We start from the raw sequence: 15,617 nt of genomic DNA, 5'->3' as shown, positions 1-15,617 counted from the left end.
TTCGGAATCATAATATGGGGTTTTAGGAACACTTGTTTATCTTCTTTATCTTTAAAAGAAAAACAGGGGAAAATCATTGGTGGTGAAATGAAAAAGGGTAGAATCGTAAAAATAAGAACAAAAAACGTAGGGGAAGGTGTAAAAAAACTCCATGAACAAGGCAGAGGGAGAGAATGAGGGAAACGGTAAAAAGGGGAAGAGTGTAATGAAAGTTAAATTATGGAGTACTATCTTTTTTTACAGAGAGATTTTGAAGTGAAGGCAAAGAAAAATGATCGTGGTAGTTGTCACTGCAGACTGCAGTTAACTATTTGCTGTGTATTATTCTATACTAATGCTACCCCAGAGCCTCTAATTCCTCAACAACCCTTCTCTCTTTTGCATTTTCTTTCTCTTTCTTTCTCTTATTTCCTTGGTTTCTTACACTTCCCAACAAGAACAGCAGCAACCCTTTGTCTGGAGCTCACTCAGCTTTCTATGTTTTTTCTTCGTTTGTTGTTGCATCACTTTCTTTCTCCTGAAATACCTGTATTTTCAGACAATGAGAACGGTTTTTTAGAATGAAAAAAAGAAAATAAAGCTTTGATCTTTTAACTCCTTAACATAAACTAAAATTAACTTAAAAAAGGAAAAATCACTTTCTCTTTGCTTCTGGGATTTTCTCCTTCCTCTCTCTCTCTTTGTGTTTGGAAATTGTGGAATTCTTCTCTCTTAGCTGCTTCCTATGAAAGCTGCTGCAGCTTCTGAGGATTGTTGTGTTAAGGTCGCGGTTCATGTAAGACCGCTAATTGGTGATGAAAAGCTTCAAGGTTGTAAAGATTGTGTTACCGTCACTCCGGGAAAGCCACAGGTACAGAATGGTGGTGTTCACCGTTAAGTTCTTCTTCAATGGGTGATTTATTGGGGGACTGTTGGTTTTCTGAGTAAGCAGTTCTGGGTTGATTATAAGTATACGGAGATCTGGATTTTTGGGTGCTTGAATGGTTGATCAGTGAGGATTCACCTTCTGATTTTGGATCAGAAATTTTGTCATCAGTACAATTTCTATAATTGGGCTGCCTACGAGTTGTTCTATTTTGTAATGGAAGTTAAAATGTGTAAAATTAAGCTGAATTCAGTTTGTTTCTATTGTTATTTCCATTTTTGGGGCTATGACTTTTTGATCCTATTATAGTAGTAAGCTACGAAATTTTAAAACATGGTTCTTTACACTGCTTCTTAAGCTGAGCTAGTTGATGCTGGATTTTAATTGCTCTGAAACTTCTGTGTAGTTGAAGTAATCCATTTTATAGGAAGGACAAACCAAATTAGAATCTTCTTTAATGAAGTTTCATATTGGTTTGACTATGATGCAGGTACAAATTGGGACACATTCCTTTACATTTGATCATGTCTATGGGAGCACTGGTTCTCCATCATCTTCTATGTTTGAGGAATGTATTGTTCCTCTCGTTGATGGCTTATTCCAAGGATATAATGCCACCGTTCTCGCTTATGGTCAGGTACAACTGAATCTCCCACAAGACGCCACTACATATTGCAGTTTTGTTTTATTGTGATTGAAGTTTCGATAAATTTGCAGACTGGATCAGGTAAAACATATACCATGGGCACTGGCTTCAAAGATGGTTGTCAAACAGGAATCATTCCTCAAGTAATGAATGCTTTGTTCGCAAAGATCGAAAGTCTGAAACATCAAATAGAATTTCAATTGCACGTTTCCTTCATCGAGGTTTGTTAATGGGTGGTCAGATTATTGTGTAAGCTTAATTTAGGAAATTCATCCCATGTAGAACTTGTTTTCCTACAAGCTTTTCATTTAGTCTGGTCTTTTAGGTTTTGGTTAAATTACTCTAAGCATTACATGGCAGAATCTAAAACACCATTAAGGAAAAATGTAACATGCTTACCAAAATAATTCTAATTCCCTAATCAAATATCCAATTTGTGAGTATGAATAAGAATATCAAGCCTGTTCTGAGTGTCTCTATAATTTATAGTTCGGAAATATGTAATTTTTATCAAATTTTGATATAATAGATTCTGAAAGAAGAAGTGCGAGATTTGCTGGATTCTGCTCCTTTGAACAAATCAGATGGATCAAATCCGAATGCAGGGAAAATACATGTCCCAGGAAAACAACCAATACAAATCCGTGAATCATCAAATGGTGTTATTACGCTGGCTGGATCTACTGAAGTAAGCGTCAGTATGTTAAAAGAAATGGCTGCTTGCCTTGAACAGGGATCATTGAGTAGAGCAACAGGGAGTACAAACATGAACAACCAATCAAGGTTAATTCACGTTTCTATTCTTTGGTGTTTGTGCGCTTTAATTTCTTCGAAACTGTGGAGGAGATGCTGTCCAGTGGTTCTTACTTCTTTAAATATGGAAAAACATTATCCGTCTGTGATCATCATTTGTAAATCCTTGATGTACTGCAATGCTATTCTATGGTGGTAAAGTTTTTCATGAAAACCTCTAAATTTATAGACACTTTTAAAACAAGGCTCATTCAAAATTTATTTTCTTAAAGCACTTTATTTAATGTTTGTAGTTGATAGTTTTTTAAAAGAAATATAAACTGTGAGAATGTTGCAAGTTTTCTGGTTTTTGGAACTTGTTGCTTTTGATATATCCCACGATGCATCGGAGCTATGTTTTCTCGACTTATTTTAGTTTTACCCTTTTTTTAAGTTCTATTGCCTTGCTGAATTTTGATAATCTATTTATGTGGTTGTATAGTCGCTCACATGCAATCTTCACCATCACCTTAGAGCAAATGCGTAAACTCAATCCTATTTCTGGAGATGGATGTCCAAATGACATAACGAGTGAAGAATATCTTTGTGCCAAGTTACATTTGGTAGATCTTGCTGGATCGGAGCGAGCAAAAAGAACAGGTTCTGATGGTATGCGTTTTAAAGAAGGTTAGTGGCACTGCTTGTCCTCTCTTTATGTCATGAAACTATTCTTCTCCAAACCAAACATAACAATAGCCATCTTTGTTATCTAAACAGGAGTTCATATCAACAAGGGCCTTCTTGCCCTTGGCAATGTCATCAGTGCCCTTGGTGATGAAAAGAAGAGAAAAGAAGGTGTTCATGTCCCTTATCGAGATAGTAAACTTACTCGGCTTTTGCAGGTATGCATAGTTTAAGAAGTCTGTATCTCCCATTTTGCTAGGCATTATTTATCCTACAATATTTTTCAGAGAAAGAATGTCAAATTGAATGTTCATTTTATTGGAAGTTGTCTTTTTAGGTGTTGAGGGTTCTCCTATTTTTTTGTCAGAACCCCCAACAATCGGAAAGATATTGTTTTTCCGGGGTGTCTGTGTATCGTTTTAACTTGAGATTTTTTTTCTTCCTACCCTTAAGAGGGTACTAGGAGCGCCTCAGAGAGGGAGAGCACGATATCTCAGAGTTAAAACGATACACAGGCACCCCGGAAAAACAATTCCTTTCCAATTGTTGGGGGTTCCGATCAAACAATCGGTAGATCTCTCAACATTAGGCTTAAAAATCAGTTCACACATCTTTGTAAAAGCTTGATTGCATTGGAAAATTGACCTACATTATGCATTTTTAATCTCAAGCTCATAAATTGCATTGGAAACTTGATTATTTCTTTGGGCAGGATTCACTTGGTGGAAACAGCAGAACTGTGATGATAGGTACTACTATTTATTCCAATTATTTAACCTGCTCAGTTGTTTCCTTTTTTTTTAATTTTATAATTTGGCACATTCATGCTGTAGTTCCTTCCCATTTTTGTACTCTTTCATCATTGTCATTAACTATTTATTTACGAGCAGCCTGCATTAGTCCTGCTGACATCAATGCGGAGGAAACACTTAATACTTTAAAGTATGCAAATCGTGCTCGCAACATCCAAAACAAGCCTGTTGTAAGTTCAAGAGAATAGTTTTCATTACTTCAAAGTTTCTTCTTTCTTTTCCCTCATTTGCCAAGTCAGATATTAAATAATTTTCAAGGTAGTTTCTATATGGAACTTTCACTCTTGTTTTGACTAAAATAGGTTAACCGAGATCCTATGTCCGATGAGATGCTAAAGATGCGTCAACAGTTAGAGTATCTGCAAGCAGAACTTTGCGCACGTGGGGGTTCTGATGAAGTACAGGTATCATGATACTCTTAACTACTTGGAATAAACTTAATAATTACTTTTGATTTCTTGGTATCTTAAGTTGGAACACTTTCTTTCAAAAAAAAAAAAGTTGGAACACTTCAAAGATTGGTAAATAACTCATTCGGCCCTGAACTTCTTCTTGGAGACAACTCATATAGGAGTAGTCCCACAGGCCTTTTAATATGACTAGTTTTTCAGGTTCTCAAGGAAAGGATTGCTTGGCTTGAAGCTGCTAATGAGGATCTTTGCCAAGAACTTCAGGAGTTCCGCAGCAGATGCACCATTGTGGATCTACGTGAAACCGACGCTCAAGTATGTTAAGGAAGCCCTTGTTGAGTTCATTTGTAATGGAAATTTCTTGACTGATTTACATGCAAGTTTTTATCATGTCCATCGTCTTTTGAAATGCTTATGAATGAAAAACTACCTATTTCAGGATGGTAGTCCTTGTTCTATCAAAAGTGATGGGCTGAAAAGAAACTTGCAAAGTATAGAGTCGTCTGACTATCAAATGGGTGAAACCATGATAGGTACAGATCTTACCCGACCTACAAAAGATGTATACCATTCTTCCTTTAGGTTTACTTATTTATTCTCAAGGTGTTTTCTTGACTTGAATATAATGGCTATTTAGCAGGTGATTCCAGAGAAATTGATGAAGCAGCAGCAAAAGAGTGGGAGCACACGCTTTTACAAAATACTATGGACAAAGAATTGCATGAGTTGAATAAACGCTTAGAGGAGAAAGAGGTATATTTGTATATCTTCAAAACGTTGCAATATTGTTCAATAGTTATTCAGAAGTAGAATTCTTAGGGGTCTAAATTCTTGATAATTAGATAGTTGTTTTTACAACTTCTCCAACGAATTCTTCTATCTTATGTTGGAGCAGTTCGAGATGAAACTTTTTGGAGGCGACACAGTTGCTCTTAAGCACCATTTTGGGAAGAAAATTCAGGAATTAGAAGACGAGAAGAGAGCTGTGCAGGTTTAAACACGCTTCTTTTAATTCTCAGACTTCACTTGGAAGAAAAAATATGCATGCTGACATTTCTTAACCTATTTCCTCACTGCAGCAAGAAAGGGATCACTTATTGGCTGAAATTGAAAATCTTTCTGCTGGTTCTGATGGACAAAAACAAAAAGTGCAAGATATCCATGCTCAGAAACTTAAATCCCTTGAAGCACAGGTGACAAAGAGTTATAGATAAATGGAATTCAATTTTGGATTGAAGAAAAGGTCTAATACTGTTTTGATATTAATTGCGAATAATTATTTGAATCAGATTCTGGAACTTAAGAAGAAACAAGAGAACCAGGTTCAACTTTTAAAGCAGAAACAGAAGAGCGACGAAGCAGCAAAACGACTGCAAGATGAAATTCAATTCATAAAGGCTCAAAAGGTTAAATCTTAAGTTTGTCATATATCTTTCTTTTTATTAATTATATATATACTGCTAAACTTCCCCATCCTCCCCCATGCTCTTTCGTTCTTTTTCTTCCCTTGCATATCATGTGTATGTAGGTCCAGTTGCAACATAGGATAAAACAAGAGGCAGAACAATTTCGTCAGTGGAAAGCCTCTCAAGAAAAGGAGCTGTTGCAGGTGCCTTGCTTCTTCCTTTTTTTCTATCAATTTAAGAAATTGTTGTGTCGGATTATTAACTATTGCACACATTTCTGTGATACACTTGAGAACAGTCATTTACTGCTGGGATTATATTTTGGAGTCGTCACAGGTATTTGAATAAATTGTTTGTTTTATATGCTTAACTGGCATTATTTGCATGCACAATCAGTTACGGAAAGAGTGCCGGAGAAATGAGTACGAAAGGCATAAGCTGCAAGCTTTAAATCAACGCCAGAAAATGGTAAGCATGTTTTTATTTCTTCTGTGATGTGCACCTATCACTGATTTGTTTGTAGAGAAAAAATTTGCAGCTATTTATACTTTCAGGTTCTACAAAGAAAAACCGAGGAGGCTGCCATGGCCACCAGGAGACTAAAAGAGTTGCTGGAAGCACGTAAATCTTCTGTCCGTGATAACTCAGGTAGGTTATCCTTTTCTAAAGGTTGATGTCCTGGACATTCCACATCCATATAAAACAATGCAACATAGAGGCATAGCACTTCAATTGTATTCTAGAATATATATTTGCATTGCCTCATGCTAGATAGTCTAGTTTTACTTAGGGAAACATAAGGTATTCACATTCATGCCCTTCATTTTATTTGTTCAAATTTCTAATGTTTGGTATCTACCAGTTATTGCCAATGGGAATGGAACAAATGGGCAGGTAATGATCTCTGTTTCTTTCCTTCTTTTTTTGAGTAATTTTTCATTTCCATGTCTTTAAACCATTTAATGTAACTTGCTTCTGTAGACCAATGAGAAAGCGCTACAATGTTGGTTAGATCATGAGTTAGAAGTCATGGTGAATGTGCATGAAGTTCGCTTTGAATATGAGAAGCAAAGCCAAGTGTATGTAACAATATCTTATTTGTATATAAAAGGGATATATAGAGTATTTTTATGTCACTTTCACTTATTATGCATCACCTCCAGGAGAGCTGCATTGGCAGAAGAGCTAGCTGTCTTGAAGCAAGTCGATGAGTTTGCTTCGAAGGGGCTCAGCCCTCCAAGAGGAAAGAATGGATTTTCCAGGTATCCAATGTCCAAAATGTTAGGAGAGTTTACTTTAATACTAGCATTTTAATTCTTTTATCGCTCAACCATATGGTTTGTACAGCATGGTATTAGTAAGATTGCATGAAGTGTACACAACATGTTTATAACCTTTTCCTCTCCCACACTCATGGGTCATCCATGGTTGGGACCAACATGAGTTTGAGGAGATTACTTAAATGCGGTACTTTCTCCTCTGTATTAGTGTTGCAATCTCTCCTAACATGCCTTGATCTATTTTACTTCTGCACAGGGCAGCCTCCATGTCAGCGAATGCAAGAATTTCCAGAATATCTTCACTTGAGAGTATGCTCAGCATATCCTCTAATTCACTTGTAGCAATGGCTTCACAACTTTCAGAGGCAGAAGAACGGGAACGTGCCTTCACTAATCGTGGACGTTGGAATCAGTTGCGCTCCATGGGAGATGCAAAGAACCTGCTTCAGTATATGTTCAACTCTCTTGGAGATACAAGGTGCTTTTCTCACCTGGTGATGCGTGTAAATATACATTAAAGTAGGTCAAGTATAATGGCCTATTCCTGGAGTTTGATGAGAAAGAAAAGGAAACAAATAAATTATGGATGCTTATATGCTATGAACAGGTGCCAATTATGGGAAAAAGACGTGGAAATCAAGGAAATGAAAGAACAACTTAAAGAACTTGTAGGTCTGTTGCAGCAGAGCGAATTACGAAGAAAAGAAGTTGAAAATGAACTAAATTTAAGGGAGCAAACTAATTCTGTTGCATTGGCTACGGCAACTACGGTTAGTTTTATGGAAACTTTATTCAGGTTTTACATCCATTGCTTTATTTAGGCTTTCATTTAAGACATGCTTTAACAACCTAAACTCATTGAAGTACATTGAACTGATCACAAATGATTCTAAAGCTGTTTCACATCAACACACAAATGATGTGGAACCTAGATACATATACGACATCCAGAAGTGATTCAGTGAGATTTATTTGATTAAATGACTTCATGTGGTGGAATTCTACACTTACAACTAGGGACCTTGAATTGCTTTTTTGGAGTTCTTTAATAGCTCAAAAGAACTATGCTCATAAGATGATTTGAGTAAACTTCCAATTCTAGTATTTATGAGAATGATTCTCTCTCAAGAATGCCACGTTTGGTAAGACAACGGAACTTGAAAACCCCTTTATCAAATCAATAAAAGTTCCTTTTATAATGGCACATGGTGAATCTCTTACTGTTTGCTTGAATGACAAACTTCAAATGTCCTCATGATGGGGGCCCTTCCCTTGGCTACAATTAAGTTCGCATTGCTTAACCCTCGTAAAACCCCTAACATTTGTTCAGCTGAATAGCTACTATTGCAACCTATATTGCATCAAGGAATCTAAAAAAAAAGAATTCCAACTAAAATATAAGATTTTCTTCTGTTGCAAGATAAATGGAATTTTAAGGTTACTGTACAGGATATGTTATAACTGTTGTATGTGTCAACATCAATTCTACTCCTAGATCCGCTTTTTGACAGGAAAGTGTCCATGAACAGGGAAACTCTCCAAATTCATTGAAACACATTGCTGATGACATGATCGGTTCATTATCTCCAATATCTGTGCCAGCGCAGAAACAGCTGAAATATAGCCCAAGTATTGTTAATGGTCCAGCCAGAGAATCAGCAGCTTTCCGGGATCTAACACGAAAGGTAACTTCATTCTCCAACTTGAATTATAGTGCTGCAATCTGCTTTCATGCTTAGCTAAGGAAAGTTGGATTTGCTGCTCATGCAGACAGTACCGCTTGGGCAGTTACCAATAAAAAAGTTGGTAGCTATAGGACAAGCTGGCAACGGCAAACTGTGGAGGTGGAAAAGAAGCCATCACCAATGGCTCCTACAATTCAAATGGAAATGGCAGAAGCCATGGCGACTTTCAGAATGGATCAGACACAGTGATGAAACACTAATAAGGGCAAGGCCTCGTTCTCAAGCTCTGACACATAGAGTCTGATTTTCGATGGTCACCAGATTACTTTGGCCAAAGTAATCTTTGGTTTTATGCATATTCCTAACCGAGGTGCAGGGTGAAGCCTAGAAAAGAGTGTAAGTAAAATTTTCTACCTTGAATTTTTCATGTTGGTATAACCTCCAATCATATGCTATTCATACCCATGTTACAATTTCTTCTAGTTATCGTGATTTCTGTGCCGTTGAGGACAAATTAATTCTTGTTGACTAAAAACATGGCAGCATTTCTGATTTGCAAATCTCAACTTGAGAAAATGAGTTTTGACAGTACTAAAAGAACAATTTACAAAATAAATTGATGAACTAAGTACATGAACTCAAATTTATCTGCTAGGGTAGCCAACTCTAAGAAAAATGTCCTAGGGAGACTAATAGCTTAAGAGAACCACGGTCTGCTTGGTTGAACATAATTCACTTAGAAAAACCTTATTTGCCATGTATCAATGTGCCTAAGCCTTATCTTTTTCTTGGTGCAGTGTATTGGAACTGGCTGTTGGAACCTGCATGAACCGTGTTGGTTTAATTGAGTTTTTTAGAATACAAAAGTGTAGGTTTGTATAATCTTCCAATTTTTTTCTGTGATTACTACATATGCGGCATCTTGTAAAGAAGTGTTGATGCTGCCGGTAGTGTGCCAAATACGTTGAAGACATTAGCTTGAGATGGTTTCAATGGCAATAAAAATAAGCATAGTGGTCGAAATTTGTATGAAAGCTGCAGTCTAATCGTCTTTTCCTTTTTCAGATTTTCATTTTTTTTACCAAGTTTGTAATTTCTTGGTTCATAAACTTCAGCATGTTTGCAAACTTATTATTAGTTTTGTTAAAAGAATGAAAGTCTAGCATTTTCAATTGTTATATTAGGAAAGTTTTAAAAGTCTCTCTCTCTCTCTCCTCCCCCCCCCCCCCGGGAAACCGGTTTGATATGCCGCAGAAGGCTTATAGAAGAAACTGAAAAAGGTAGTGGCCTAGATGTAATATCCAGTTGGACGCTGGTGAACCAACAACAAATTTATTTATTTATTTATAAAAATAAACAATGACCCCATTAACATCAACTGCAACTGACATGATGGTGATGATTATGATGCTAAATTTTTTCGTATACGAGATAATGAAAGGGTAAAAGAGGTGGACATGGATAGACTAAGGGGTACTAGAGGTGTGATCGTAACCCGAAAAATTTAAAATTTTCATATCATTTAGGTATTTTTTGTTGTTGATGATTTAATTTTATACTCTTAATATTTTATAAATTCGTATCCATTAAATTTTTAATATAATCTTTTAAGTTTGCACCACTTGAGATGGAGGCACAAAAAAGAATACAAGAATATGCAACGTAAATAATGTCAGAAATGAAGGGCCAAAGGTAGGAAAGAGCAGCAATTGCATTTGTTATCATGCGGTATAAAATATGTTGGTTTTACTTTCCTTTATTGCATACTATAGTCCCACAATTACATGCTAGTAACATCATAAATTAATTAAGACATCCCAGAAAGTGGATCCAAATCACTATCCTCCATTAATACAGTTTCTTTAATCTCCTGTAACATCTTCGGAACTTGCCACATCGTGGGCCTTTGTTCGGGAGAGCTCAAACTACAAGCAATGTCCACTTCAAGAAGCATCCCTAGCCTTTCATCATCCCCTACGTCGACTTCCCTGCAGGACCTAAGCCAAGGCATCATCTCATCCGGAAACAGAAACGGATGCTGGGAAGTAGGTTTCCCTGTCAGAAGCTCTAACAACCTCTGTTTTGAAAACCGGACAGGATCGGCCGGTTTAACCGGTTCAACCGGAAACCGTTTCTTAGTCCGGTTCAATCTAAACCGGTTGAACCGCTATTAGTGAACCGGTCAGAACCGCTATTAGTGAACCGGCCAGAACCACTGAACCGTTCGAACTAAACCGGCTGAAAACCGAAAAAAACCTGAAAAAACTGGAAAAAAAAAACGGGATTTTTGTTTTTTTTTTTTAAAAAAAATTAAACCAAACAACGTCGTTTGTTAAACGAGCCAAGTCGAACTCGAGTATTGATGAGCTCGACTCGAACTTGAAAACTTTAAAAGTAAGCTCAACTCAAACTCACAAGCTAAAAATTATCAAGTTCAACTCAAACTCGAAATATAATATTGAAACTTGAACTCAAAAAGGCTTGAACTCAAAAAAAAATTAGAAGCTCGATTGAAGCCTAAAATTCGAGCTTGATTGAAGTGAAAGAATAGTTCACTCAATGCTCACCAAAAGGCTCCATGATTTTGAATGCCAAATTACCTCTATTATTTATAGAAGTTAGTTGTGATGCGCTTCTATGTTTCTTAGCAATGCGAGATTGTTTTGTTATCATATTTTTACTCTTTAGACTTTTGGGATGCTCTTCTATGTTTCTTAGCCATGTGGGATTGTTTTAAAAAAAAATTAAACCAAAAATATCATTTTGTTATGATTTTTTTAACCCCAAATTTATTTTTTAATTATAGTTATATAATTATATTTATTATTTAATATGTTTTACCTTAAATATTATGTTGTAGTTAATTTGAATCATTTTGTTTCACTTGATTTTATGGTTTTTAACTTATATATGTTATGACTTGCTTTGAATATGACTTGTGATATAAAAAATTATTTTTTATTAAATATTTTTGGTATTTTTATTTAATTTTTTAAATAATTATGACGTCGTCCGGTTCTTCCGATCGGTCGGACCGGTTCGACCGGTTGAACCAGTGAACCGATAGTATGACCGGTTCGCTAATCGGCCCGGTTCTGAAAACCATGCTAACAACAGAACCTCGTATGCAAAATCATCAGATTGTGATGTTGCCTGCTGATTAGAATTGCTGATTAGAACCCCTTAGCAAATTTGTTAGAAAAATGCCCCCCAAACAGCACATGTAGGATTATCTCGTGTCCTATCCATCGCAAGAACGTGTCTTACATTCTACGTGGTGCGAAGAACATTCGACGTGGATGACCTTTTCGGAGTACGTAATTTAATATTGATATTTAATACCTCACGTTTTGCGTAAAACGAAATTCTTGAGAAAATGAATCGCTGCGAGAAATTTATCACGAGTGGTATTCAAGATACCTCACATTTTCCAACACACGAGGTCTTTTTGAATTAATTTAATAATTTTAATTATAATATTAAATATAATCATTTTATTTTTATTACATAGTATTTAATAAAATTACATAACCTCTACATTAATTTTTTATTATGTAATATTAAGTGTAATAATATTTTTAAAAAGTACATTCTCATGTAAATAGACACTAACAACAACAATAATATTAAACATATAGATTGTTATGTAAATAGACACTAATAATGTTGAACATGACAATTACGTGCAACTTGACAAAATAAACTTGCTTCATGGTTTCAAAAACAAGAAGCATAATAAGTACATATATTGTCATAATGTTGGTACTAACGTTGGAGGCTTGAATTATGTGCACAATTTGTAGGACAACTGCAGTCTTCGGTTTGTTCTGGGAAGGCAACGTGGTGACGATGCCACGACTGTATATGTAGAAATGGATTCATTACCTGATGAAGAACAAATAATTTTTTTTTCCCGAAAGATCAAGAGCTCTCATGATTCGAAGTCTTTCATCCCTCAATTCGCCCACAAAACAAACTAGAATAAGACCATAGACATATATGGCGAGGGTGTAACCTCCATCGGCCGCTTGCTTCAAAAAATGTAGACCAAAGTCCGAATTCTTTCCACTAAAAAATTAAACATGCATTCTTGATATAAAGCTTTAGGAATGTTAGCATGAATGCATATTTGGTGAATCATCTTCTCGGGTTGAAACCACAACATGATGCTAATATTTTTCATGGAAACGTTCTGAAAATGTAATCATGATCGACAACTTTATGAAAATTCTTGCAACTCAACTGCGCGTTGAGAAATCGAGGACGGAGTTAGAAGCAAAATAAAGTAGAATCTTTAATAACACTTCTATTAGAAATTCGACAATATTAAAAACATTTTTTTATGATTTTTCTTTTAAATCGGTTTAAGAAACTTTGTTTAAGAAACTTTGCAAAATGGGTGGGGATTTATAAGAATCCTAGCACCCCTCCCAAAGCATTTCACATCATGGACCTTGTTTTTCCTAGGATGCGAGGTACGCATTAGAAAGGTGCGATGTTTTAAATCAAATAAAATCCACAGTTCAAAGGGAATTTGTGTTCCACGGGACGTGAGGTACTAATTAATGTAAAAAAAACCCATAAAATAAATAAATTTGTACCAAATATGGAGTTATTATTATTTTAAAAAACCCTGAAGCTAAAAAAATATTGATAGAAATTTTTGTTGAGTAATCTGGGATGTTAAATGAAATATTTGTGAAAAATTTTGAGGTTACAAGCGTAGTTTTGCAACTTATATTTCGAAACTAATGTGAACACATATGAGAAATTGTAAACAAGGTGTGATTTATGTAAATAACTTAAGCGATTTTTACATTTTAATTTTAACACACAGTAAGGGAAATGAGAAATAGATGTTGTCTTCCATAATAAATTTATACCTCCACGCCAGAGAAACGCAAAGAAAAACTTTGTCTTCTTTCTTCATGCAGTTGGTATTGAGCAGAAAGGAAAAAAAACTCATAAGGGTTTTTCAAAAGGTGTTCGCCTGGACTCAATTCTTGAAAGAAGAGCTCAAAAGGCCCAAACGGAAATCTAGATGACACCAGAAGAGGATTCCTTAACATTGTTCTTGGTACCTTCGGTACAAAATGCAAAGGGAAAAATGCAACATTGTTTCTAGAAGTATGCAACTCACGTTGTGCAAGACGCGGGGTACATAATAAACCACCATGTCAAATCAGATGTTGCCATGTCAGGAAATCATAAACTCACGCTTTTTAAAACGCGAGGTACTTGCTATGTCAAGTCAAGTTAGGAATATTATCTGCAGGCCGCCCATGAAAAAACGAGACTTCCATTCCAATCCATATTTTAAGAAAATAGTGGTGAAGAAACAAACTATACACACAAAAGTTAAAACAAATAAGGAAATTGATTGGCATGCTCAATCTCACTCGTAAGTTTATTTGACGCTTCTTGATTATTACATAGTTTGAAGGCATTGTCATTTCGTGCATATTTTGATATTCTCTTTGCATGATCGTATATATTTTTAGAACATGTCGAAGAGATGAACTGTTAATGCTTTGGTATACTATGATGGTAGAATTATGCGCGATGATTCTCTTGACATCGTCTTTCAGTCCACACATATCGTGACGATGACCTTGTTGAAGAAATTAACTCGTAAGAAGTTTATGAAAGAAGTCAATAATGTTGTTCCATATAGTCACGGGAAAAATTGAGCACGTTGAAGTATCAACTATCGATGTCGTTAAAACCACCAACGTACTCAATTTTGAGTGTTGATGATTATGGTGATGTGGACATGATGATCGATTGCCACATGTAATATTCATTATGAGGGCCACTTGAGTTGTTTGCAAATTTCTCATATGATAATAATGTTATTGATGTGCCAAATTAGAGACGGTCTGAATTTGACTTTGATCCTAATATCCATAGTCCGACAACTAATTTACGCAGCGACATTAACTTATTGAGTGTTACTGCTTGAGGCAATGACGTTGGTGAATCATCATCTTCTATGCCAATGCATTCTTGCGTCGCTTGCTTGGACTTTGACTTGAATCAACAACCTAGAACGTACAATACATACAACAGTGGTGTGGGTCCATCATCTTCAGTGGGAAATGAGGTTGCAAGAAGATGAAGCGTTTAACCCATTAGAAGATTTGCCAACATCTATGGGGAGACATTATTGTACTGGTGTCGTCGACTTTGATCTTCGTAGTACGATTCGTAAGTGGTATCGTGATCAACATATAGATGCTACTCCTGCTGTCCCCATAGTCGACAATATTGAACTATTCCAGTTTGATGGGAATGATTCCAACAAAGAACCATTAATGGAAATCGACTTAGATAGTGACGAGGTGAGCCCCTTCAATAAAGAACCAGACGACCTTGACATGCCAGAGGGAGCGAATGATGATGATATTCCACATACCGCGCCTCCTGTTTCTTATTACAGGCCATCATCCTACTTCACAACAGTTGAAATAGAACCTTTAAACGCTATTGACTTTCCAAAATTATTGTAACTTGAGCAATACAATGAACATGGTGATGGTGAGCTCTATGTTAGAATGACATTTAGAACAAATGAACTTGATGTGGCTGTAATTAAAAACTATAATATACACAAAAACAGACATGAATAAGTACATCATTAAATGCGTCCACAAGTCCAACGGATATAATTGGAGGGTTCTTGTATCACGCTTGAAGAGCCTGAACAACCTATGGAAGCTAACAACATACGAATAACCTATGGAAGCTAACAACATACTAACAACCTCATACATGCACCGCCTGTAGGCTCACTCAGGATTATCCAAACTTAGATGTTCACGTGTTTTGTGATACCTTCATACCACTAGTCAAAGCAAATCCACATATTACAATTTCCAGTTGTATTGTTGCAATCATATCTCAGTACGACTGCACTGTTAACTACTAAAAAGCATGGTACGCTAGGTATCATGCTCAACGAAAAGTGTATGGCCAATAGGAAGAATCATACAAAGAGTTATGACCATAGTTGAAACTGATAAAGAAATACATATCGGGCACGATCGTCAAACTATAAATTGTGTTGGCGTACAAAAACGACTGTGTCATACAAGGTG

General features: G+C 36.0%; 1 protein-coding gene across 3 annotated transcripts; it reads left to right on the top strand.

The window, feature by feature from the left end:
* Positions 1 to 364: 364 nt before the first annotated feature.
* LOC120194005 (kinesin-like protein KIN-4A) lies at positions 365 to 8,903 on the top strand. Of its 3 annotated transcripts, none has more exons than XM_039196407.1 (25): positions 366 to 850; positions 1,356 to 1,502; positions 1,583 to 1,732; positions 2,041 to 2,294; positions 2,746 to 2,930; positions 3,021 to 3,145; positions 3,640 to 3,676; positions 3,818 to 3,909; positions 4,042 to 4,143; positions 4,351 to 4,464; positions 4,589 to 4,682; positions 4,787 to 4,902; positions 5,045 to 5,140; positions 5,229 to 5,342; positions 5,439 to 5,555; positions 5,678 to 5,758; positions 5,952 to 6,023; positions 6,110 to 6,203; positions 6,418 to 6,449; positions 6,537 to 6,634; positions 6,719 to 6,817; positions 7,092 to 7,313; positions 7,443 to 7,605; positions 8,365 to 8,520; positions 8,606 to 8,903. In XM_039196407.1, exons 1-25 carry the CDS (start codon positions 725 to 727, stop codon positions 8,822 to 8,824), a joined length of 3,105 nt encoding a protein of 1,034 aa, XP_039052338.1. In that variant the 5' UTR covers positions 366 to 724; the 3' UTR covers positions 8,825 to 8,903. The 3 variants fall into 3 exon arrangements, with proteins under 3 accessions (XP_039052340.1, XP_039052338.1, XP_039052339.1); XM_039196408.1 differs by having other exon boundaries at positions 367 to 850; positions 4,790 to 4,902; XM_039196409.1 differs by lacking the exons at positions 7,443 to 7,605; positions 8,365 to 8,520; positions 8,606 to 8,903 and having other exon boundaries at positions 365 to 850; positions 6,719 to 6,826; positions 7,097 to 7,280.
* Positions 8,904 to 15,617: the final 6,714 nt, after the last annotated feature.

The sequence above is a fragment of the Hibiscus syriacus genome, unplaced genomic scaffold (genome assembly GCF_006381635.1).
Source record: "Hibiscus syriacus cultivar Baekdansim isolate YM2019G1 unplaced genomic scaffold, ASM638163v2 tig00116997_pilon, whole genome shotgun sequence".
Lineage (NCBI taxonomy): Eukaryota > Viridiplantae > Streptophyta > Magnoliopsida > Malvales > Malvaceae > Hibiscus > Hibiscus syriacus.
The sequence above is the reverse complement of the archived record's forward strand: the minus strand, read 5'-3'. Positions and strand labels throughout refer to the sequence as shown.

Bases quoted from the DNA above. Each gene is read 5' to 3' on its own strand.
- LOC120194005 (XM_039196407.1), top strand. From the start codon at position 725: ATGAAAGCTGCTGCAGCTTCTGAGGATTGTTGTGTTAAGGTCGCGGTT. The intron at 1,733-2,040 runs GTTTGTTAATGG...TTGATATAATAG, and splicing joins TGCACGTTTCCTTCATCGAG to ATTCTGAAAGAAGAAGTGCG. The intron at 3,677-3,817 runs GTACTACTATTT...ATTTACGAGCAG, and splicing joins CAGCAGAACTGTGATGATAG to CCTGCATTAGTCCTGCTGAC.